At 39.6% G+C, this 25,463-nt stretch overlaps 1 protein-coding gene across 1 annotated transcript in view; it reads left to right on the top strand.

Moving 5' to 3' along the window:
* The window catches only part of TPO (thyroid peroxidase), a 58,518-nt gene extending 36,250 nt beyond the window's left edge, over positions 1–22,268 (top strand). The window contains exons 6-12 of the mRNA XM_089529506.1: positions 3,503–3,761; positions 5,579–5,749; positions 7,488–7,725; positions 9,024–9,232; positions 10,518–10,688; positions 16,851–16,982; positions 22,165–22,268. Coding sequence (XP_089385632.1) covers positions 3,503–3,761; positions 5,579–5,749; positions 7,488–7,725; positions 9,024–9,232; positions 10,518–10,688; positions 16,851–16,982; positions 22,165–22,268 — 1,284 coding nt within the window. The remainder of the gene's footprint in view (positions 1–3,502; positions 3,762–5,578; positions 5,750–7,487; positions 7,726–9,023; positions 9,233–10,517; positions 10,689–16,850; positions 16,983–22,164) is intronic.
* Positions 22,269–25,463: the final 3,195 nt, after the last annotated feature.

The raw sequence follows: 25,463 nt of genomic DNA, 5'->3' as shown, positions 1-25,463 counted from the left end.
CAGGCACTGTGTAGGCAAACCTGAGCTTCAAAATCAAATGTGCAGCCTTTTAATAATCTATCATATTCAGGCTTCACTGTTAGAGCGTGGTTAATATACAAAGGGCATCACTGAATACTGAAAGTAATGAGGCAAGGAAGCCATGTTCAACCCTCTAGAGTGAATACTGCCAGCTTAGAGAGGACCCCATCTTCTGTAGTTTGTCTGAACTTGCTTTTTGGATGAAACCCACCTCCTCCCCAAAAAGAATGAAAGACATTATCTGATAAAACTATTTTATCCCTGCCACAGTTTTCAATATGCACTATATCAAAATGCATAGTGTATTTGTCTGTTCACTTTATTGCATATTACCTCAAACCTATAATGTATTTTATTAGTTCCATATTTATCCCATTATCCTTTATTAAGTCCAAGGTAATCTTAAATCTGGAATGCAGTTTTCATTTTATCCATCGCAATATATCATTTCCTCTCTTTTGATCAGTATTACTTATAAGCATTTTCTTTATGCTTCAATAAGCCTATTACATTAGGAAAGCATTTGCCAGGGAACACTTATCAGTATTTCTATAACAAAACTGTATGGTTTTGAGTAACTATGAATTGTCTGTAGATAGTTATAAATGGATCTATTCGACAGATTTTGTGAGCATGTTATATTAAAATCTAGGCAATGTAACATATAGAAAAGAATCATCCCGTCAAAAACCATGTGTCTTGAATGGGTATTATCAGCTGGAGGAGTCCACATGGTGTAGTGGTTTGAATCCCTGCTCAGCCACAGAAGCCTACTGGGTGGCCTTGGGAAACTCACACTCTCTCAGCCTCAGAGGTAGGCAAGGGCAACCCTCCTCTAAACAATCTTGCCACAAAACCCCTGTGATAGGTTTACCTTAGAGTTGCCATAAGTAAAAAATGACTTGAAGACACATGACAACAACAATTATCCATTGGAGCTCTCTTGCTTATGGTGAATGTGCCTGTCACCATGGCTTTGCCCTAAGCATCGCCTAATTTGAAGGTGGACAGAGGTGTATGAGAAAAAATTGATAAAATATTTTTAACAAAATAGAGAGTCTTGGCCTTTCGATCCAGGCTTTAAACAGTTATAACAAGAAACATTGGGGCAATTTGGGCAGATTTGAACTTGGAAAAAAAGGAGAAAGAAGAGTTAGTTGGCTGAAGGTTGCAATTTCATCTAAAGTTTCAAGTGGTTGGTTTGTTGCTTGGTTACCAAATTTGCTACAACACACCTTTATCTGACCACTTCCACACATAACTTCTCCATGTGCAGGGATTAAGGCTCTCTGGAAATTTTATGTCAATGGCATGATAGGGGGAAATGCTTCTCACTGTGGCAGCAGCCCAGTTACACCAGAGGATAGCATGATGAGACACTAGTGGACTCTAGCCCAAATACACACACACACACACACACACACACACACACACACATCCATCCCACCTCTCTCCTTGTAGGGACCCAAGGCAGCTTTGTTTATTACAATGTAATAAGTTACCAAAGTGATGAAGCAAAGTCCAAAAAAGTACCCCATTAGTAGTAGTTTGGTAATATACTATTCTTTAAATAACATGTGATGGCCAGTGTGTTGCTGTGAGATAATAAACAGTACCTAATGTGTTACATCATCATCTTATATCCTGCCTTTCTACCAACATAAGGACTCAAAACAAATCACTCCAAGTTCTGGCAGGTAAGGAGCACATAGGTACAGAGGCAGAGCCCTTAGTCCCAAAGTAACACCAGCCACCAGAGCAGTTTTCCTAGTGTTTTTAAAGCCCTTTCCAAAACAGAGAATAATCTATTCCCCTTGTTAGTTTCAAATGGCACAGCCATTAAGGCCTTAGCTTGCAAAAGATAGATGTGAATTCTGCTATCTTTATTTAAACACCATTCTGAAAGCTTAGCCTGAAAGGCCATTAGGTAAACAATAAAAGACTGTTTTGCTCACTATTAACAGGATATGTATATCTTTTCTTGACCCAACAGTACATCACTAGTACATCATATCATTGTATTACCAGTGATGCTTAAGATTAAGATCACATGGATATACCGATAACACTTTGAGATCACTGAAACTCTGCCCAGGCTGACTATTACTTCACTTCTCCCTCCTCACTAAAATATATCCTCACCTTGTTTGTCATCTAGCTGCAACAGATATTTGTTGTTGTTATTTACCATCCAATCAACTTTCACTTATGACAATCCTATGCACGAGAGACCTTTAAGAGCCCTGGTTGTCAACAGCCCTGCTGAGTTCCCACAAAATACAGGGCCATAGCTTCCTCGATTAAATAAATTCATTTGTTATGTGGCCTCCTCCTTTTTCTAATGTCTTCCACTTTGCATAGAATTGTTGTCTTTCCTGAAATCTATTAGATATTCATGTCCTCTCACAGTTTGAAGTTAAATGTTTTTATTTGACAAGTGGGACTGATTTCCAAGTATGTATGTAACTTTGAGACGGAACAGATGGGTGAGAAAAGCCCACTACCAGGCATCATCAGAGTGCAGTGTTGACATACTGCAGGCTCTAATGATGCCCTGAAGCCAGCATGAAGCCACCCAGCTGCCCAGACATGAGCAGCTTCAAGGCACTCTGGCGGTGCAGCATTTATACAGCACACTCCGCCGGAGCGGCTTGAAACTGCCTTTGGGCTGTGGCAAAGCCACAAAAGCAAGCATTTTTCCAGCTCAAAAAGGAGCAGATCTTTGTCACTCCTTTTTTAGGCTGGCTTCAAGGCAGATTGGGGCTGTGGCATGTGGTTGTTGCGGCTCCAATCCATCTTCAGAAGGGGCAGCTTTAAGCCACCCCTTCCTGCCCATCTGTTTCACCCCTTAATGTACTACATGGTTACTGTTGGTAAGTAAAATTGCCTGCATGTCCCCTACACAAGCTCCTTTCACTGAGACATTTAAATGAATTGTATGTCCTTTAACAAAAAATGGAACTCAGTAACATAGATTACAAACATGTTGCTCTGTTTGGAGGGCATAATATACTTTGGCTGTCATTGCTAATGGCTGTCTTGTACCTAAGAGCCCAGGATTCAGAAAGGAGGTTTATTGGTACTTAAATAAATGTGAGAAAGAAAGAAAGAAAAAACACATCCAAATGTGTATGCCAAGGGTTGTTCGTGTTCAATGGTGGCCCTAAGCAAATTCAAAGTTTTAATGCAAATTGTTGTGGTGGTGGTTGTGGTGGTCATTGTGTACCTTCAAGTCATTTCTGACTTATGGCAACCCTAAGGTGATCCTGTCATGGGCTTTTCTTGGCAAGATTTGTTCAGAGGAGATTTCCCATTGCCCTCCCCTGAGGCTGAGAGAGTGAGACTTGCCCAAGGTCACCCAGTGGGGTTTCCATGGCTGAGGAGGGATTTGAATGCTCTCAAACCACTAAGCCATGCTGGTTCTCATTTGATGCAAATACTAAATGTCAAATATTTTCATTTTCATTATTTCCTTTTCCAGATTATTACTATGAGAGACTATGTCCCAAAAATCATTGGCCTAGATGCTTTTAACCAATATGTTGGTCCTTATAAAGGCTATGATCCCACAATGGATCCTACAATATCCAATGTATTTTCTACAGCAGCTTTTCGCTTTGCTCACGCTGCAATTCATCCAATAATAAAGAGGCTCAATGCACAGTACCAGGATGACCCAAACCTTCCCAACCTCCATTTGCATGAAGTTTTTTTCACACCCTGGAGACTCATTAATGAAGGTATTTTCTTTAATGTGATTGTTTTCTTTAATTACTGCAAAGCTGTTGCTAATTGAATTCTTGTAAAAACTAGGCATAGTTTGTTTTAATTCCATTGTTGTTCTGACTGCTATGATTCTTATTCAGTGTCCCAATTTAAAAAAAGGAAATATAAGTAACAAAATAAAAAATTATCCATACTCTTCATTTACTTCATCTAATAAGGTCGGTTTGTCAGATTGCAAGTGGTGGGAATAGAAGAAGCAATTATTTATATCAAAAGTTTGACTTCAACAAACAATCAAATTTACAGCGCTTTATAAATAAAATATAATGATGATAATAATAATAATAATAATACAATCAAAATTCTCAAAAAATACCAAAAAATGTGGTATTGCAAACATGCTGTAAATCAAAGATGGAAATCATTTGGTCTTCCAGATATTGTTGCACTGAAACTACAGCATTCCCCACTCTTGGCTATACTGATCAGAGTTGCTTCGAGTTGGGGTCCAATATTATTTTCAGGTCCACATGATTCCCACCTCTGCTATAAATAATGTTTAAAGCTACAGTGCTATACTCACTTACCTAGGAATAAGTCCCATGGAATGTAATACGACTGCCTTCTAGGTAGGTAAGTTGTGGAATGCACAGTAAGTGTCTCTGGGCAATCTTATCAGATGAGCCTCTTTCTTGCTGCAGTCACACTTGTATTAATATAATGGGAAAATACTGCTTTGCAGGCAGCCATCACCACACTTCTCTCATTCACACAATCGGGGCTGCTGTTGCCATCATGCTCAGTCCCCCCCCCCTTATGCCCAGGATGCCTTTCAACTTTTTTCATACAATTCTAGAGCTCTGCAGCTGCATTATAAACTTTTAAAAGTTTTTTAATATTGAGGCTGGAGACCTCCTGAATTGCTTGAAAAACTGGGGAGTGTGGGGGGGGGGAGACAGAGAAAAGAAAAATTGTAAGGGGAGGGGAAAAGGAGGTGGGAGGAGATACTGACACCACGTGACTGGTAATCCTGCAACAACTCTGAGAGTCACCTTTTGCACCTGTGGAGTTGCATGATTGCCTGGTCATTCATGAATAAAAAGGGATGCATCAATGACATAGTTGGAGGTGGTGTCATGCAATCAGTATCATCAAAGCCACATCCCTCCCACTGTTCTCACAGTTCAAAAGCTGCATGTGGTAATCTCCTTAACCTTCTTGTTAAACATTTCATGCAGAAAATACTGGGTGGAATCTTCTATGGCAGTTATGAATGTGTTACCTAGAGTTATTCACTTGTGCCTTTTTCATATTCATTGTAAAACCATGAAAGATCTCCTATTTCAACTAACCAAGAAGCAGCCACTGTGATTGACAGAGGTCTGTTACCTTATCAATTGGGAAGCAGCTGGCTAACTAGGCTGCAATCCTAGAGTATACCCATTAGTTCAGTAGGACTTACCTATGTCCTCTTGTTGGAAGTAATCAGTAGGATGGCAACGAAAATAGGCACATTTATGGGGGAAGTACATGAAAAAGACACAGATTTTGTACTATAAAATAAAAAAATAAAAATGAACAGAACAGACATGGATATAACAAAGGGAACAAACCCACAGAAGGAGCTTATAGAAGTATTGTACACATCCCTAGCTTAAATTGCTTTTGAATTATTAAATTAATTTTTACCAATTAGTGTTTGGTTTTTTAAACTTAAAAGAAAAGTCACTGCAAAGTTTTAAAAATACTTTAAGGCATAGGTTTGGACTGTATCCATGAAGAATTCTTGGCTCCACCAGAGCTTGCATTGATTTTATCATTGTCTTCTAAGGTGGTTTGGATCCTGTTCTGAGAGGAACTCTGGCAACTGCTGCAAAACTGCCATTGCAAGATCAACTAGTGAATGAGGAATTAACAAAGAAGCTTTTTGTGTTGTCCAATAATGGTTCATTGGATTTAGCATCATTAGATTTACAACGGGGACGTGATCATGGACTGCCAGGTCAATAGCTTTTTTTTTTTTTTTTGGAAAAAACCTATGCTATAGATTAAGACATTACATTAGGATGTATATTTTTCTCTCTGATGTCAAGCAAGATTAGCAATGAATGCTACAACCTTTCCTTGGAGTTTAAGCAAATAGATTGCATTCAACTGTGGCTTTGCTGTGGCATTATGCCTTAAAATACACACTTTGGGACTCAACAGACGAGCTGCTCCATGCTGCCCGTCTTTGCTCCGAGTTGGTGCTGCAGCACTGATGCACCACCAAAAAGAAGCTGCCTAGAATGGCTTCTTTTTTGTGGTGCCACACACAGGAAGAGGGCCACCATGACACCACTTCCTGCCAGCGACGTCTGGTCACTGTATGGTGACAGCGTCATCATGGTGGCTCCCATATGGACAGGAGGTCACCATGATGGCAGCGTCGGTATGGACTAGGGTTTGGGAGTGTGCTGTTGGTGCATGCTCCCTAATCCTAGAATTGGCACCAGCACACCGCTTCCCGCCCGTATGTACTATGCCTTTGCCCCCAAAATGTAGTTAAGTTGTCCCTCAATAGCTGAAATCTGGCAGAAAATGACTTCTGGTCACTTTGGGTTTGCATTTTTGGCTGATTTTCATATGAAAAGTCAGATGTGTAGCCTGCTGTTCAGGCAACAGAGTAAAAATTGCACACACTGAGATAGAGATTGAGAGAGAGAGAGAGAGAATTTTCTATCTCTCATATACATTTTCATCAGTTTCCAGTCCTTTCACAAATTAATTATATATTTTTCATTTACAGGAAAGGTTAATTTTATGGATAGTTTTGTGAAGTGGCTAGCATGGCTTGAGACTATTGGATCTGTAGTACCAAGTAATTCTCTCAAGCTCTGTATATCATTGACTTAATAAAAATATAGTTTGGCTCCTGACAACCTGGCTACATTTACTCCTAAAGTTCACAGTAAGCGTCTAGCCCTTGGATTGCGTACTCCTAGAAGAGACCTATAGCAGATCCATTGAGGTCCCGAGCAGGGCCAAGTTGACTGGGCAAAAATCAAAATACAGCATGTAGCTACAATTTTGCGCCTGGATTGCCTATTTCCACTAAAATATTTCCATATATCACCAAAATTACTTTTAGGCAATGCTGGTCTGTCACTATGTTTTACAAATGTTACTGCGGCAGAATAAAATACACATCATTTGCAATCTTCATCTATTGGTTCAGTGTGAATTTGGATAGAGAACTGGTCTTGAACTGGAAAGTCTTGTGGGAGTTTTGCTTGTTGCCAGAGGGAAGTAGTGGATTCCTCTCTCTGCAATAACCTCAGAAGTTCAAAACATGGGTAAAATGTTCTGTTACCACTGCTCATGTCACACATAGGATGCCAACTATCACTTCCACTTGAATGTCAGTAATGATATATTTTTGTCACATTTTGTCACATTGGTTGGTGCAAAAAAACCTTTCCCAGCATGGGGAATTGGGAGGACCCTTTTTTATCTCTCAGCCATTAGTTGTTTATTGGAATAGGAACTTTGCAAGATAAGTGGCTAAAATCTGGGGGAGATTGTTTACTACTGTACATATGTCAATGTCATACAATGACCAACATTGTGAGTCAATTTCCATGTACATCTTGCAAAACAAAAATACATATCAGGGACTAAAATGATAATGGAGAATGGTTAAACTTCACACACACACACACAAACTTGTTTGAATGTTACTGTGATTCCTATCTTTCTAGGTTACAATGACTGGCGAAAATTCTGTGATTTGCCATTGCTAAAAACAGAAAGGGAGCTGACAGAAGCAATCAAAAACAGGAAGGTTGTCCAAAATATCATGGAACTGTATGGCAGCCCTGATAACATTGATGTCTGGCTAGGGGGAATAGTAGAAAATTTTCTTCCAGATGCCAGAACAGGTCCATTATTTGCATGTATAATTGGAAAGCAAATGAAAGCACTGAGAGATGGTGATCGGTAAGTTTACTTATTTTTTTATTATACTTATTTAGATCAGCCCCCTGCCATCTCAAAGTTTTGGTACCAGGGGGAGCTGATAAGAACATTGTGTAATCTGGCAATAACAAAGCTAACAGCAAAGGCTTTCTTTTGCTTTTTGGTGGTTTTTTTTGGGGGGGGGCGGGTTTTGGTAAATCTTGAGGAATTTGCTGGTTATCATTTCCCATCATGATGCTCTTCTGAGTAACCTCTCTCTTGGGTATTGTATTGGGGCTTGGAGAAATTGTTTTACAGTTGCTTCATTCTTTCGTGGTGGGGAGCTATCAGAGGGTGATGCCGTGGGGATTTCTGCTTGACTCCTTGGCCATTAGCTTGTGGAGTCCCTCCGAGTCCAGGCCTATCCCTTATGTTATATAACATCTATATGAAACCACTGGGAGATGTTGTCCAGAATTTGGGGGTCAGGTGTCATCAATATGCTGAAGATACCCAGCTCTATGACTCCTTCCCACCTAATTCCAAGGAAGCTGTTCCTGTGCTAAACCAGTGCCTGGCAGCTGTAATGGACTGAATGAGGGAAAACGAATTGGAGTTTAATCCAGTCAAGACAGAAGTGATCCTGGTTAGTTGAAAGACAGATATGGGTATAGGGATTCAGCCTGTGTTAGATTACACTCTGTTAGATTACAGGGATTACAGTCCCAGAAAATATAGGTTCACAGTTTGGGGGTACTCATGGATCCAGCTCTGAGCCTAGAAGCCCAGGTTTCAGTGCTGACCAGAGTGCATTTGCAGTTAAAACTAGTGCAAGCTCAAACAGCAGATTCTAGGGTGATGAGTTTACATTTCAGAGGAAATACAGCATACCCTCTACCCTTAAGATTGAGTCTTACGCTCAAAAAAGATGACAGATGTCCCTCCAGTGTATATTCAGCTGAAATGATATAAATGTTGTTTAATATGAAGGAGCACCATCTGCTATCTCTCCTCAGACATAATTTTGTGTAAGGCCATGGCTATCATTTGACTTCAGATCAAATAATGAAACATATAGTTAGAATGCCCATATCTAAGAAGTTATTTCTTAACACAATAATCCCAAGTATTTCAGTAGACTTTTTTCTCCAGACTGGTTTGATAGCATGTTGTCCACACAACCCTCAATCAATTTTCTGGCCATAAGACAACACAGAAAGCTGAAAGTTAAGGACTTTTAGAAAGCTGGGTTATGTGCTAGATTGCATCATATAGCAATAGGTATCTTACTTGTTTGCTTGCTTGTGTATTTATGTATGTATGTTCTTCTTCCTGTGCAGATTTTGGTGGGAAAACAGTGATGTTTTTACTGAAACCCAAAGGCATGAACTCAGAAAATATTCTTTATCCAGACTAATCTGTGATAACACAAACATCATTGAAGTACCCCTTGATGCCTTCATGCTTGGAAAATATCCTAAAGATTTTGAGCCTTGTGAAAATATACCAACCATTAATTTAGAAGCCTGGCAGGAAGCTTCGCACCCAGGTAATTCAAGGTGAATAATGCAGTCTCATTCCTATCAACTCAGAATAAAGCCCCACTAAGTTCAGTGGAGTTTACTCTCAGGTAAGTGAGAACAAGATTAAAACCCAGGTGACTTTCCTTCTCTGATCAACACTGGAAAATGAGGAACATACTAAAAGCTGCAGAGGAAAATTATTTTGATTTCTTCATGGTGTTTCTTCTCTGCACCAAATGAAGGAATGTAAGGACTGCAGAAGAAACGTTTCTTAAAACCAGCCTTTCCTAAGGATGTCCACGTTAAAAGAGTCCAAATTATCCTCAACCAAACTGCAGTTAGTCTCATGAAATGGCATGTGTTTCAACAACCTCATCATGAGAAGGCATGGATCACTGGAAAAGACAATAATTCCAGGAAAGGTGGAAGGATATAGAAAGAGAGGAAGGCCACTCACTAGATGGATAGACTGTATTAAGGAGGTTACAGATATGAATTTACAGGACCTGAGTAGAGCAGTGGAGGACAGGGAGTCTTGGAGATATCTCATCCACGGAGTTGGTCAGCTCAAAGAGGGTTAACAACAACAACAGCAAAACCGTTTAATCCAACTTTAAGGTGCATGGCAACATCCATCCCAACTGGCCTCTTGCTGTAAATATACTGTACTGCAAAATGGATTGAAATAGAATAAAACCCTTTCTTGCTGTATATAACCAACAAAGTAGCAATCACTGCTGGTGCTTTGAATAGCGTGTTGGACTATTACTGTGACAGGTGAAGTATGTATAAACATTTAAGAGAACTAACAGAAGCATTTAATAATAGATTAGATTTATTATATTCACCTGATAAATGGAGGCACAGAATTAGATATTAAGAAGTACATAGATCTTAATTACAGCAAATAGATTTTTATGTGATCACTGCTGTCAAAACAAGCTGTGCAACTTATTTGACAATGTCAGCTATCTCTGCAACACCTGAAAAGGAGAATATATTCTGTGAATAGGCAGCTAATATAATCAAAAATACTATTACATTAGAATAAAAAAGGATGTCAGTGATGCAATATCTTACATTTACCAACAGAGCTCAAACCATCTTTACTTTATTGTAATAAACTGTGAATGAGAATGCAGTGTTACACATGTCTACTCCAAAGAAAGTCCTAGTGAATTCAGTGTGACTTAGTCCCACACTATGGCTTACTCCATTGGACGTAAGATTACATCCCAGTCTGGACATAGGTTTGCATGATGTTCTAGCCATATTTTAAAACCTTGTTTGTCTTATTTTGGTTATTTCTAGAGCTGGCTTGTGGTTTCCCAATAAGCGTAGAACATGGTGACTTTGTTTGTTGCTCCAAAGCAGAAAAATCCATGGTTACCTACTCATGCCACCAAGGTTACAAGCTACTAGGAGAAGAACAACTGTCTTGTACCAAAGGGATCTGGAATACAAAAGCACCCATCTGTCAAGGTGCCTCTATTTTTCACTTGTCTCAAACATTTTTAGCAAGAGTATTAGGAACATTTTGGCAAGGGCACTCCAAACTCTCCCACTGTGAGAGGCAGATGGGGAAGAGAAGATTATTGTCCCTCTACACCAGGGCTACACATCTCCATGACATCATCATCATCACCATCATCATCATCATTATTATTATTGCCTGCCTCTCTGTGTGCATCGAGGCAGGTTACAGTAAAAGAACAGCATAGTGGGAAATGCCAAATACATGCGTACTCTCACTATCACCAGTCCCCCAAGGCTCTCTTACTTATTTATTTTTTTAAAAAAGAAAAATACATTTTAGACAGTTTTGTACTAAAATTATGCAGAACCACCCCAAACATATTAAAAGATTAACAAACATCACCAACCCACCACCTCTCAAGCATTTCAGAACCCTGTGATGTGATATGCCATCACTTCCTGGGGAAAAAACAAGTATTTGGGCTTGGTATGTGCAAGAATGCAAACTGACAAGTGATTTGCAGTGGGGAATTGGCCCCACTGACCTCCCAAACAGTTGGCCATCCTTGCATTAAGTGAAATAAAGTAGAGATCTTTTATTTTGCTGGGCTCTTTATTGTTTACTTAGTGCAAACAGTGATTGCTTACATAGTGAGTGCAGTGGATGGCATCTGCAGCAGATTAGCAGGGCAAAATTCACTATCTACAGTAGTGCCAAAGACAAAACAAGGCAGAAGGGAAAGGAAGCAACAACACACATACTTGTCCAAAACCCCATTCAAAAATGGAAATAGTTAATGAAAAATACACAAAAACTGTAATTGCCTGGGGAGAAAAACTCTTGAAATTCTTCATTTCTGCATTGAAGAACAAAATAAGTAATCATATTGAAATATTTAAACATTATTCATTTTAAAAGATTGAATGTCTTTGTATACTGTTTTCTAGTATGAAAATACATGAGGTAATCAACTGTGAATGCTACCATACAAAATGTTCTTTTCTAGCTAGTTATCTTTACTGTTCCAAGCTATAGAACTTCAGGATTCATCCATCTTAAGAATTAGGCAAAAAGGTAAAGTAAATTGCAAATAACTTTGAAACTTCTATGACCTGCACTAAATTTCCAGAATAACAGCTTTGAGACCTCACATAAAATTATCATGTGCATGGCCTGCATCTCTTTATTCTTTGAGTTTTGATAGTGTTCTCCTTCATCAGTTTTAATTCTTTCTCTTAAAAAAGTGATTATACCCATTAACCATTACTCTCTTCATCTGTCCATGAGCTAAGCAAGAGACTGTTCCCAGAATGCAACTGAAATATGGGGGGAGATTAGATGGGAAGCTATCAAGACTCTTTCTTCTCATCATCAAGAAATAGAGATCCAAGGAAAGCAATAAGATCCATGGAATCATCATATTTTATAATACCTTTGGAGGGGCTGTGTTTATAACTTGGGTGGAACTAAAAAGCTTGTTTTTATTAATGCTTAGAAGATGTAATGTGGGCTTTTAGGATTCAGCCAGGGTATCCATGTTCAAAACCAGCCTTTCCCTTGGGAATCTGACACACAAAAGTGTCTGGGAATGCTGCCAACACAAATACTCACACGGCTGATAAGAGATAAAGACGCCAAGCTGCCAGCAGCAATTCCTCCTCAGGGCACAAACGTTGTCCGATAGAATAAGCCAGTAGCCAGTCCAAGGTTCAGGATTCCAGAGAGCCACTCTACCAGTCCAGTCTGAGGTCAAAAGTACCAGAGGGTTGGTCAAGTGTCCGGTCCGGGGTTAAGGATTCCAAGGCAGTCAAGAGTCTAGAAGTCAGGTCCAGCAGCATTCGCTTAACAGAACAGATAGTCTTTGACAAGAGTTCAGCGTCTCTCAGGTGGCTTATATCTAACTCCCTTAACCCAGCTGCTGCTTGCCTAATGAGTGTTTCTCTGCAAGCCTCTGGGAACAATGAAGACACACCCTTTCTGATCTTCTCTGGCTAAAGGGAGGAACTTCAATGCTCTGCTGCTCTATGTCTCCCAAATCTGGCACTTCTACTGGGGAAAGGTTGGGTTGCTGAGCCTCAGACTCCACTGGAGGAGATCCCACAGAGCTAGGGTCTGGTTGAACCACAACCACTGAGGCTGGGAGAGCAGAGCTGGGACCTGGCAGGGCAGAATTGGGGCCTGGCACAGCCTCAGGTTCCTCCTGCACCTGAGGAGCTGAGTCCTCCTCCGAGTCCTCTTCGTGGCTAGCCATAACAAAATGTAGGAATGTGTTTGTACAGATATTTCAAGGAATGGGGGTAGGCATTCTCCAGCTAGCATCATTTCATATTTTTACGAAGATGTAGCAGATGAGAGAACAGAAGGTACAAGAAGGGAAGAGAAATATTTCCACTCAGGAAGCATTCCCCCCCTCCCAGACTTTTATTTGGCTACCTCCTTGTCCCAGTTGGGAAACAAAAGAAGAACATCATTGAAGGAGAACCAGTTGCAGACACAAAGCTGTGCTTAGGAAGCAATGTTTTTGATATGATGCATTACCTGGAACCATTTTTTTCTCAGAATCATCAAGCTGGTTGGAAAAGAAAGAAATGGTTAATCATGCTTTTCTCTGTCTAATGTCTGAGTAGCCTCATTTTGATCCCACTGCAACCTTGTGGAGGTGGTTTGGGCCGAGCAACTAGACCAGGGGTGGGCAAAGTGTGGTCCACAGTCTGCATGTGGCTCTTGCAATCCCCCAAGAAGCCTCCTAAAAGCCCCCAGACACCACAAAATAAAGATTGTAAGTTTTCTGGGCAATTTTGGGATGAATTCCTTTTGCCCCCAAACTGGCCAGAATCTCCTAAAACCACCTAAAAATACATCAATCAAGATATTCCAAAAACACATTAAAAGGGAACCAAAAAAAATAGGCCAAAATGACACCCACAAGTTTTACTAAGCCAAAACCAGTGGAATTCATGTCTGAGTATTTCTAATTAGTCTTCCTGCATGCAGTTGTTTGCCATACCATGTTTCTCTGTGACACTCCAAACCACAGAAAGGAAGGCAGAGGAATAAAATGGCAGAATACACCTAGCAAGCTGTTGCATATTATATACCAGTGACTTTTACATCACTGCTTGCTGATGACAAAACAATTAGCTGTGTTGACTAACGTAATTATAGTGATCCTTCATTCATTTTGATAAGGAAAGAGGCATAATTTCCAAGTTGCTTCAGACACTGACCTCTCACAAAGGCTGACCTGACATAACCAGCTCAAGAAAATGGAAACATGGGTATAATAGCAAGAAAGAATTTTTAGTTCTCAACTGGCTGGGTTAAGGCAATGCTATGGTTCTTTTTTTTTCTTTTCTTTTTTTTACCTCTCTTTTGATAAAGACTATCTAGATTCTGGGAAATTTTACTTTACATCTTGAATCAACTAATAGAGAAATACCAGATAATGAAAATAGAGTAATGACATCTCTAAGGTAGAAGAGAAAGGATCTTCGCATAACTCAAAGGTGGTGGAAGTTGTTTTTTAATGTGTGAGTTAGTGTGGTTGGTTATAGAGGTAAGGGGAATAAGTATGTTGAGAATGTTAAGAGAGAAATAATATGAAAGGATATGATATTGGGTGGTAAAAAGGGAGGGGTGCAGGGAGGGACGGGACTCTGCAAGATTGACATGGAAGACTGTTATGTTTTATGTTTTATGTTCTGTCTGTCATATGTCATTTTTCTTTTAAATCAATAAAAATAAAATTTAAAAAAAGAAAATGGAAACATGCACGAGCAAGAGATCATTAATGTTAACACTAACATGCTGATATTAAATCACACATTAATTCGTTCACATTAATTGTTCTAGTGAAAATTGTAAAATTAATTCACTGCATTACTAGTGAATGTGATGCAGTTTACAGTTCAGATAACCAATTAAAATCACTAAAAATGCCAAATCCCCCATTACTCCCCAAAGCAATGAAGTAATATGAACTGTTAATCATTCTTCAACCTGTAAAATATCATCATTGTTTGAATGATTAAAGTTACAACCTTTTAATCATTCTTTTAAAAATTAATGAACTACAAAAAGGGAATTAATTTTTAATGAACTACAGTGGGTCCTCTGTATCCACGGATTCCTTATCCATGGATTTCAAACTGTGGTTTCAAAATATTCATATATATATTTCAAAAAGTAAACCTTGCTTTTGCCATTTTACATAAGAGACACCATTTTCCTATGCCAATATATTTAATGTGATTTGAGCATCCAAGAATTTGGTATCCATGGTGTTGGGTATCCTGGGACCAAACCCTGGTAGATACCAAGGGCCCACTGTAACTCCAAGCTCTGACACATACAATACTCTACTGCCTAGAGATGAACATATTGCACTCTCTGACCTGACACTTCAAAATGGAGACAGAGGGCCTGAACAGACAAACAAAATAAAGCTGCTTTGGGTCACTTTGGAGGTATGCTGTTTAAATGCTGCATTCATTCTAAAAGGCTCCGGCCATGCCAAAGCCACACTCTAGTCCTAAGGACTGGAGCACAGCTTTGGCACACTTTCTGGCCTCTTAAGATGTCTGTGTTATTTAAACAGCACACCTCCAAAGTGACCTGAAGCAGCTTTATTTTGGCCTGTCTGTTTGGGCCCTATGGGGCACCAGAGAGAGACACACACTCTGGCCTTAAGCTTTTCCTTTACATTCTCATGCCAGCATTACAGAATGTATTGGATCCAAGCTCAAAATGAAAGTGAAGAATTGTATAAGTTCATTCCAATGCACTGCATCACTTTAGGACTTCACACTCTCTTATATTTCACTTTTACAAGTGACAGTACACAAAGTCTCCCAGGTTGTGCATGCACATGCATATTCCACTTTAATGAAAACATGGAAATTTAACAAGGCCATATTCAGGAAGATGTTGTAAGAAGCAATGGATTCATTTGCATGCATGAGCTACCAGTGATGAAACCTGCTTATCAACATTTCTTGGAAGAGAAGATGATTGAAATAATGGTATGGTTGAAATGAGGGAGAGGGGGATTGTAGCCTTCTCTTTTAGTCACATCTTTCGTAGTCTCTGAAATTTGATCCACCTAAGTGCCACACAACAGAATAAAGCTGTTAAATGAATGTTAATAACATCCCACCCCTTTCAACCAGATTAACGTTCTGGAAACAAACTGAATGAATAAGTTGGATGAATCATCTTTGCAGACTCTGTTACTATGTTAAACAATGCAAATAAGCTGCAATCTATCTGGTGTATGAAAACAAAGAATAATAATGGGATGTGTTCTAAATAAGACAAAAAAAATTAAATACTACCACATACTGTTTGTGTAGCTGTTTCTTTAGTTTTTACAGTATTAAGTCCTTCTTTACTTCATATGCAATGCATTTCCACTCTAGCACACAACAGAAGAGATGAATAGAACAATCAAATCCAATTGAGCACATGTGAGATCATATTTATATGGTTTACACCAAGGGGGAGAATACGGCTGCCAGTTCACATGTGAAGCTCCTTAACAACCCCACATTCATAGGACTGCCCTTCCCATTGTTTTTAAAACAACTTAAACAGGACCCTCACATTCTCTAGGAGCATACAGGAACAATATCTACATGCCTTGTGTCCATAACTTTTCCTAGAACCAGGGAGGGTTTCTTTTTTTAAGTAGCTTCTGGTCACCTTGGCTAAAACAGCTTGGGGGAGGTCAAAAGGTGATGAAATTGATCCCCTGCCCAAGGGGGCTTTGTAAGTCAGAAGTACAAAATGGGGTTCTTGTGGGAGGTGTGTGAAGTGCCCAGATTTGTGGACTCCTACTTTACACTAGCACTAAGTTCAAAAATAGGTGAGAAAAAGAGAGAAGGACAAATTATTGTAACAAAGAGGAAGGATGCAGTTTCCAGTACTGGGCTTTGAAGCCATTTTGTGTGCCCATATTTGGTTCTTCTCTACCTAACTGCTTTGTGTTGACAGCGCTCTCATGTAGAGTTTCCTTTTTGTTTTCTTGATGGGCTTGATACTGTCTTTGAAGCAAGAAATCACATGAGATGACTCAGAGATGTTGTGAGCAAAAAAATGTTCAGAGTTACATCTTGAGATTAGACTTCAAATGCACTCCTGTTTTTTATTGTTCTTGTGTTTGTCAACAGACATCAATGAATGTGAAAACAAAGACAATCCGCCATGTCATTCCTCTGCTAAATGTGTAAACATTAAGGGCACATTTCAGTGTCTTTGCACAGATCCCTATGAACTGGCAAAAGATGGGAAAACATGTACAGGTAAGATTACTACAATGCTTTACTCATTAAACTTTAAACTGGGGCTGGTGGAATAGTGAGGCCCTCTAGATGTTGTTGAACAGCAATTTCCAACATTCCTCACCATTGGCTTTGCTAGCTAGGGCTGATGGGAGCTGTAGTTCAACAACACAAGACCACACCATTCTGATCCCTAGTTTAAACCATAACACTAAAGGAGAAAATTAAAAGTGCATTTGTCATTCACACATGCTGCATTCATGGATGTGTCTAATCCACTTTCAGCATTGTCACAGTAGTCTCTTAAGTGCATATAAAGCCTGCCAGATTTTATACAGTTAGTAAAAGTTGTAGTGCTGCATGCCTGTAAAGCAAATGGTGCTGGTGGTAATGGTTTTACGGGAACTCTGTTGAGAATTTTGTCATTTCTTGGAAGACCTGGATGAAATTTGCAAGGTAGCTGCTCTCCCAAAGGGTTCAAGTCTGACACATTTCAGAAGAGTAGCTGCAGGGAGTTTTGTAAAGCAGCAGTCTTTGCAGTTTCAGAGTTTTCCAAAATATGTGTACACACATACATACCCTTCTTTTACTCTCTGTAGGCAATTATAATGAAAATGGCATAAGAAAGGTGGCAGAGGAAGAGGGAATCAGAAGTAGGCAGAAGTAGAATCTGAAAGAAGGGTGTGATTTCCAATTTCCAGGAAAATCAGATATTTAGTAAGGATTTCCTTAAACCGGAAATCTGCAAAATGTGAGAAGGATAGCTGCAAGGGCTGGAGGGTTGTAATTAATGAAACATCTTAAACTTTTTGGTTTTCTGCTCACTTGACACCAAAGGTACAGAAAGTGCAATAGGACAGGGTGGATGATAGATGTGGAGCCAGAGGCAGAAGGACTTGAACACTCAGCAGCATTTTCCCAGCAAGAACCCAGTGCTATAGCCTCCCAGGTCCCACAAACTCCATTAAAGTCTGTGTGACATTTCTGGTCTTCCAAGAGAAAACTAGAAAAATACATTGAACTATATATTATTTCAGCATCTCCCCAATAAAGCACCGAGATTGGAAAACTATGGCAAAACAATTCACTGTGATGAGAAATGAGAATTGCCAAACCTACTTTCCATATTTCTCTTCTTCCCCTCTGCACTGTCATGTTTTCTTTATATGGGGAGCTTGGGGGAAAATATATCATTTGTGGAGACAAATTATCTGTGACTCTGTATTACTCTAATCCAAATCACTAAGAAATTTTAAATTCTTAGGAATTTGCAGATTCCAGTTTGATCAGCTCTGGAGAAATTCTTCTTCCATGTAGACATATCCTGAATATTCCTGAATCCACCTGATTCAGTTCAGGATTATGGATTCATTCAAATCCAAAACTCATCCTATTAAAACAACTAAGCACTACAAGTATTTTTTTAAACCTAAGACTCCACACATTAGTTTGAGGGACTGTAACTGAGTTGCTCAACTGTCAGAGCACTTCATGGATGAGTGGAAACAGGAACCCCAATCACACAGTCCAAAGCTCACTCTATATACCCAATAACTGCTTTACAGTGTCATTTCTTACTAGATATTTTTTAGCCTTCAGTAGTATAAAAAAGTATGGAAGAACAGATATTTTGTTTCTACTTTAGCTGGAAAGAAAAAGTAATACTGTATTGTTTCATTTATTTTTCATTGATCCTTAATCCTAATGAAATTTAGGGTACTTTACAACATGGTGCATAATAATAATAATAATAATAATAATAATAATGCAATAAAAACTAAGGGGCATAAAAAGAGTATAGCAGTCTACACATAAACTAGATTTTTTTAAAAAACCAATACATATGTAAATATAGAGATGATAACCTGCCAATAGAAAGAAAATAAAGTTGGAACCAAATCAGACCTCAGTCAGTGAGCTATTAGTCTCCAGGAGTAGACATATTAATGAGCCCAACACTTCTGCAAACGGGATTAGCCACTAGTAATAAATGTCACCAAAAATGATCTGACATGAAAAACAGTGTTACAGAATTCAACTTGACAATTGTATACTGTTAATGTCCCACTCAGTTAAAAAATAAATAAATAAAAATAGAATGTAATCTGCATAATCTTTTGACCTGCATACTGAGACAACACCATGCTTACAAAACCAGAAATAAAAATCAGAAGTAGCATTAGAGAAGCTTACTACTTTGTTATTATGTCATACATATTTTAGTACCAGGACAAGGGCTTATATTGCTATAGTTCAATATAAACTTTAGAGGCAAGTTCTAGATTGTTAATAATTCTCAATGGAAGCCTGGACTACACAATCTTTCTGGGGACTCATTCATATTCCATTACATGCCATGAATCCCTTTCTGATTGATTAAATGCCTCAGCCCTGTTACTTTTAATCAGTCAACAGCGATTTGGTCCTGTTTTAGAGCACCATTTTAGAGCTACACTAGAAAATGGCATGGAGTTGCCAACATGTTTGCCTCGTTCTTATGTGCAAACATGGTCCATTGTCTGTCTCATTTACTACAAGCAGTCAGATCCACAGTGAAGTGATATATGGTGCAGCAAACACCAGATTCTGTTTATAGCTAAATAGTCTAATACAGTTAGGCTTGCCATATCTCGGTTCCAGGCGGGACATTCATGGTTTTTCAACCATTTTGAACGTCCCGTCCCGGGTATGGCAGCCTTCCCGGAACTCCCGGCCACCACCTCCTTCCTCTTAGCTGCCGCCCTTTTAGCACGGCAGCGGCAGTAATGCAAGGCCTAACTGCCATGCTAGGACTTGCTGGGAAGGAGGGCTCAGGGCGGAGTCGCGCAGGACCTAGCCAGTGGGCTGGGCTCCAGAGGAGGAGGCCATGGCCATGCAGCTTCCTCCTCTGGAGCGAGCCCACTGGCTAGGTCCTGTGCGGCTCTGCTTCCGAGAAGGCTTGCCGCCCAGCTGGGCTCCAGAGAGAGAGGCCGCTGCCGCACCCCCTCTCCTCAGAGTCCAGCCAGGACGGGCGAAGCCTTCCCTGAGGCGGAGGAGCATTCTCTGCCTCAGAGAAGGCTTGGCTCCTGACCCAGCTGGGCTCCAAAGAGAGAGGCCGCTGCCACGGCCCCTCTCTTTGGAGTCTAGCCTGGGTGGGCGAAGCCTTCTCGGAGGAGGAGGGCACCTTTTCAGATCTCCAGCAATTCCCTGGAAATCTGGGCAGGTGAATCAGCTGTCTTTTCCCAGTTGCCAAAATACAGCTGGCTGATGCCTCTCACCTTTCCTCACCACAGCTGGTAAATGGCCACAGCATGCAGCAGGCACTTGGAAGCTGCCTTCTGGGGGTAGGAGGGACATGAAACTCTGCAGATCATATGTTACACTCCACCTTCATAATGTGGGATGTCCACCTTTGTTTTAAGTAAACCAGCAGGTTTGCCAAGTACCATAGTGATGAAAGACATTTGGGTCAAATAACTAAAGCAAACCTTGAGCTGCTTGCAATTTCCTTGATAACCTAAATCAGTATTTAAAATTTGAGCACAGGAGCAGTTGTTGTTTGTGTTTTGTTGTTTTGTAGCCCCACAGGGTTTTGTGAGCAGGTTTCTTCAAGGGGGAGGGGTGCCATTGCCATTCTCTGAAGCTGAGAGAGTGTGACTAACACTCAAACCACTACAGTGCCTGGAAACAATTGCATTTTGGGCTATGGCTTCCCATTGTCTGCAGCAACAACGGCCATACTGACTGGGATATTCTGGGAGACATATCTCAAAATTGTAACATTTCCAAATTCTGACTGGGAGAAGCTTTTGACCTCACACTCCTGTCTATAGATTCCTATTCCAAATTAACTAGGAGGTTTGATATCTGGAGGACAGAGACAAAGCAAAACTACTGTAAATATATGGGTTTTGTTTTCTGAAGATGGAGGCAATGCCTGCTGTCAGAAAGCAGCACACATGTTTTCATTGCTTCAACATGTTTTCTTGGTAAGCTTTTCATAAAATGTGAAGTAGCTGTATTTTAGCAATATATTTGGTTGTTTTAGGTGCCATGATTCTTTTACCTTTCATTTGAAATGTAGTTAATTTTTCCATTAAGGTATTAAAATGTGTTGCTGTGATCATTTTAATTTTTCCTCACTTCATTTGTCCAGTCAGCCTCATAACCATTCAACCTCTAAGAGAGAGTTTGCAACGAACCTATTTAGTTGATGTTTGAGGTTTAATCTTTATTCAGGAAAAACTGCCCCAAAATTACAATGCTATAGCTCTCTAGCAGAGAATGATAAGTACATAACCAATTAAAAATCCCAAGTTTCCACAGGATGGAGCCATTGCAATTAAAGTGATATCAAACTATTATAACTGGGTATTGCAATCCCATCCGGTGTTTAAGAGGCTTATTCTCAGGCCTGCCCAAGTTGGAGGAAGTATGAGCTTGCAATGTAAATCTTAAGTTTATTTCATTCTCTCTCACACAAAGACAAAGAAAAATCAGAAGCTGAATAAGTTTAGAAGAATGTGTGTGTGTGCATTTTTCAATTTTTGACACAATACATTTTGAGGGTTCTTTCCACACAAATAATTTTTAACCAAATGTACCAATATGAAAAATGCATTAAAATCATTCAAAAGTCTTTTCTCACTAGTGTGTGTGGGGGGAGAATTATAAATATTTTAATGACTTTACCACACAAGGAAATAGTGAAAGGTGAAACAGATCAGGAGAGCAGCAGCTTTCTCTGTGCCACTCTGTATGACGTTGTAGCACTTCCGTTCTCTTCCCAAAGGGAAATGGTTGTCAAAATGTGCCTTTTGCTGAATAGTAAAAATCAATTTGACAAAAGGCATGCCTTGATTACTATCACCCCTCAGAAAGAAAACGGAAGTGCTATGATATCATGCAGAGCAACATGGAGAAAGCCATTACTCTCCTGATCCATTTCACCTTTCTTTTCTAATATGGTAAAGTCCTAAATCTCTAGGAACTGCAAAGTTGACACTGCTGGACATAGTTTACCAGGAATGATAATCCAAATTCAAAACAGTGCTCCCAGCACTAAGCACAAACAGTTTCACACAGTAAAAATATCTCAAAACAGCATTAAGATGGGATGTGCATTGTCTTTATAATTTGGGGAAGTCTCATGTACATCTTAATAAAGCTTTTTTTTTTTCATTTTTGTAGCTGAAAAGTAAAAATTAGTATTTTATTGTTTCAGATTCTGGGAAGCTTTCCAGGGGCTCTCTAGTCTCCATCATTTTAGGTATCGTTCTCGTTTGTTGCTTGGCAGTATCAAGCTGGTTTGTGATTTGCTGGTTGTAAGTATACAATCTTTTTTGCCTAATTGACATACCTTGATCATTCTTTTTCACTGAAGTTTATGTAAGACTTTTACTTTCTTCATGCAAAAGATGCAAAGCATCATCCTACCATGCTGAACTGTGGACAGCTCCATCATGTCATTATATTTATTTTTGTTTTAAAGTAACTTTCCAGGCTTTCATAGAAATATTTTGCAATGACAAGACTTGCAGCGGGGAGGGAGGGAGGAAGAAGCAAAGGGAGAGAGAATATGTACCCAAATATCAACAACCTTTAAAATCAGATTATGCATGAGTTTTATCTCCTTGGACTTCAGGCCTATCCATGGACTGAAATTAGACTGTGTACTACTTCCATATCTCAAGTTTTATCCAACGATTTTCAATATTTGTAGGTCAGTGGCATAAAGACTGATTTTCCTACGCCAGAAGTATAAGGCATAGGGAGCCATGGTAGGTAAAGGGCCAGTTGTGCCCCATTCCACTAGAGTGGGTGGCATTACCTCCATTTTGGTACAACATCACCCTAAACTTACAGCTGGAAGCCACAGTGAGCTGGAAGCTCACTGAAAGGTTTGTAGGGCTTTTGGTATGTGTAAGGGGATTGCAGGAGGGCTCAGGTGGCCCCCAGGAACCATGTGTGTCCATTTTAAAGAATGGAATAATATTGCTTAGGATCCAGGATCTTTGGGGATGACTGGGAAGACTTTGGGTATTTTAAAAAATCTGAAGGCTAGGCACAGCATGAAAATTTTCACGCCTACATTTTACATACCCAGATACCCAGCATCGTCTTCCTTGTGATGCCACCCCATATCATTATGGAGAACATCTGAACATTAAAACCATGTGCTTTTGTATCTTGGAACTAGGAATGTTTAACCAGTGTAATGTAGTTGATGGCAAGCTGGACTGAAGAGATTCTAGCTGAAATTCCACTCCATCATGGAGCTCACTGATTATGATCCTATCAGTAAATCTTGATCTTAAAACATATTGTTTAGAAGTGGAAGTAATATACACATAGAATCATAGAATTGTAGAGCTGGAAGAGACCACAAGGGCCATCCAGTCCAATCCCCTGCCATGCAGAAACTCTCAATCAACGCATCCCTGACAAATGGCCATCAAGCCTCTGCTTGAAAACCTCCAAGGAAGGAGACTCCACTACACTCCAAGGAAGTGTGTTCCACTGTTGAACAGTCAAAATGTTTGGAAGAATAAAAGTCTAAATAAATAAATAGGGTGAAGGGGGGCGAAATATTCATTCATTAGCCTTTCCTCTAAATGATTATGTCCCACTATGGAAAGAAATGACCTGATGCCAGAGTTGTTACAGGAATCCTGACCTGTGTTGGTTGCCTTTCAACACAGAGTAAGTCAAACCAAAAACCCAACTCAAGCTAACTCAAACTGCAGACATTGTACGACAGGAAGTAAACTGGCCTGCTGCATGTCTGAAAAGATGGGGAAAGATGTTGCTAGAAAGTGCACTGATATTAAAGCTTTCAGTTCAAAGAAAAGTAGAACAGAGCAAAACAGTTTCTTAACTCTTCTGGAGTCACTTTAAACAAAACCAGAGTCTTTAGCAAATCAGTTCATATGTATGAATCAATATAGGGATGCAAGTTGTTGCACAAACAAGACTGTGGGCTGGATCAATTGTGCACTTTAGACCAGTGGGTCTAAATGTGGGTCATGTAAAATGCTTGTATTAAAAACAATTTAGTCTTATTGATGCTTGTAGGGCTACATCTTCAAAAAAACTACTTCAGCATCATTGAATTGTAGAATAGGCTATTTAGCTGCAACATAAAACTGGGTTTGGGTTGTTTTTTGTAGGTTGTTGTTGTTGTCATCGTCACAGAAAAGTCACCCTGAATTCTATGGAAGTATTTCAGGACTGGCCTCAGAGCACTGTGCCTTCCTTACCTGAGAGTCTAGCATTTAGATATACCTTGTTGTATGCTATTCAGAGACCTGAAAAGGTTTTCTTTTAGCTCAGCAGGACTTTTTTTGTTCACGTCAATATCTCAGTCTGGGGAAACTGCTATTATCGTTGCTCCCTGTTGTTTTTAATGTTATGTCAACAGGTCTTGAAGGCTGATCATACATTTCTTTCAAAGTTTCTGTAAGGTTTTTAAAAAATCATTTTACTTTTGAGCACAGCAAGGGGAACACAGCAAGGGGTGCATTACCTCCGGTACTGACTTATCGCAGCAGGCTGCAAGCTTGGCCACCACTATTATGATGTCTCGACTCTGTGCCCTGCCAAGGTTAGCAACCCAGTTAACTGGAGAGGACAGACAGCCTAGCCTTTGACACAACTATCAGTGGAACTAAGAACAACCAGAGGTAAAGCTGGCAGCTGTGCTAAAGAGTTCATGGAAGCAGCAGTGTTGTTGCTTGGCTTTTAGATTCTTGAAGGGAGATGGAGATTTGGACATTTGGGGGCAGGGGGTTCATTTGCTTGCATAGGATTGATTTTTAAGAATCATCAGATAAGACTTGCACTGGAATCCTTTAAGGCAGTACTTCTCAGGCTGTCTGAGGTGAGGAACCAATAATTAATATTTTTTCCAGCATCCTAGAAATTTGACTAGCTTGATAAACTTTGAACTACACAGTGACTTCACTGGTTGGTATGTTGTTTTTAACTTCCAGACTCCCATTTCAACAAGGTGTTTAATGGAGGTGATGATTGGAAATGCTTTTAAAATCTTTTTTTTAATTAATATTATAGAAGTATGGTACTATAACGCAATATTGTTATTTTTTTAAAAAAATCATTTTGAAAGAGATTTTTCTTCACATCTTAGCACACGTCAACTTAGATTCAATCCTAAATTAGATTTTTTTAAAAAGAATAAAATAAACAAATACTGTGAAATGCATCCACACATTTGTCAAGTTTAGCCCTCAGCAAACCAAGTCAAGAGTCTAACAGATTCATTGCTTATGTCTATATAGGGAAAGTTGGCATAAAGGTGAAGGGAAGATATATGTGTGGGAAGTAGGGAAGGAAGAAAACTGAAGAAGCTAGTAGCTATCTGTAAGGTACTCTGTGTGTGTGTGTGTGTGTGTGTGTGTGTGTGTGTGTGTGTGTGTGTTGGTCCACAGAATTACTTGTGCTCCAATGCAAGCAGCAAAATTTATTGTTCCCAGTCCTGTATGGAAAGAGAGTGAAACAAAGTCA

This window comes from Sceloporus occidentalis, unplaced genomic scaffold (genome assembly GCF_023333645.1).
Source record: "Sceloporus occidentalis isolate IW3139 unplaced genomic scaffold, rSceOcc1.0.p SCAF_6, whole genome shotgun sequence".
Lineage (NCBI taxonomy): Eukaryota > Metazoa > Chordata > Lepidosauria > Squamata > Phrynosomatidae > Sceloporus > Sceloporus occidentalis.
Note: the sequence above shows the minus strand (reverse complement) of the source record. Positions and strands in the feature narration are given on the sequence as shown.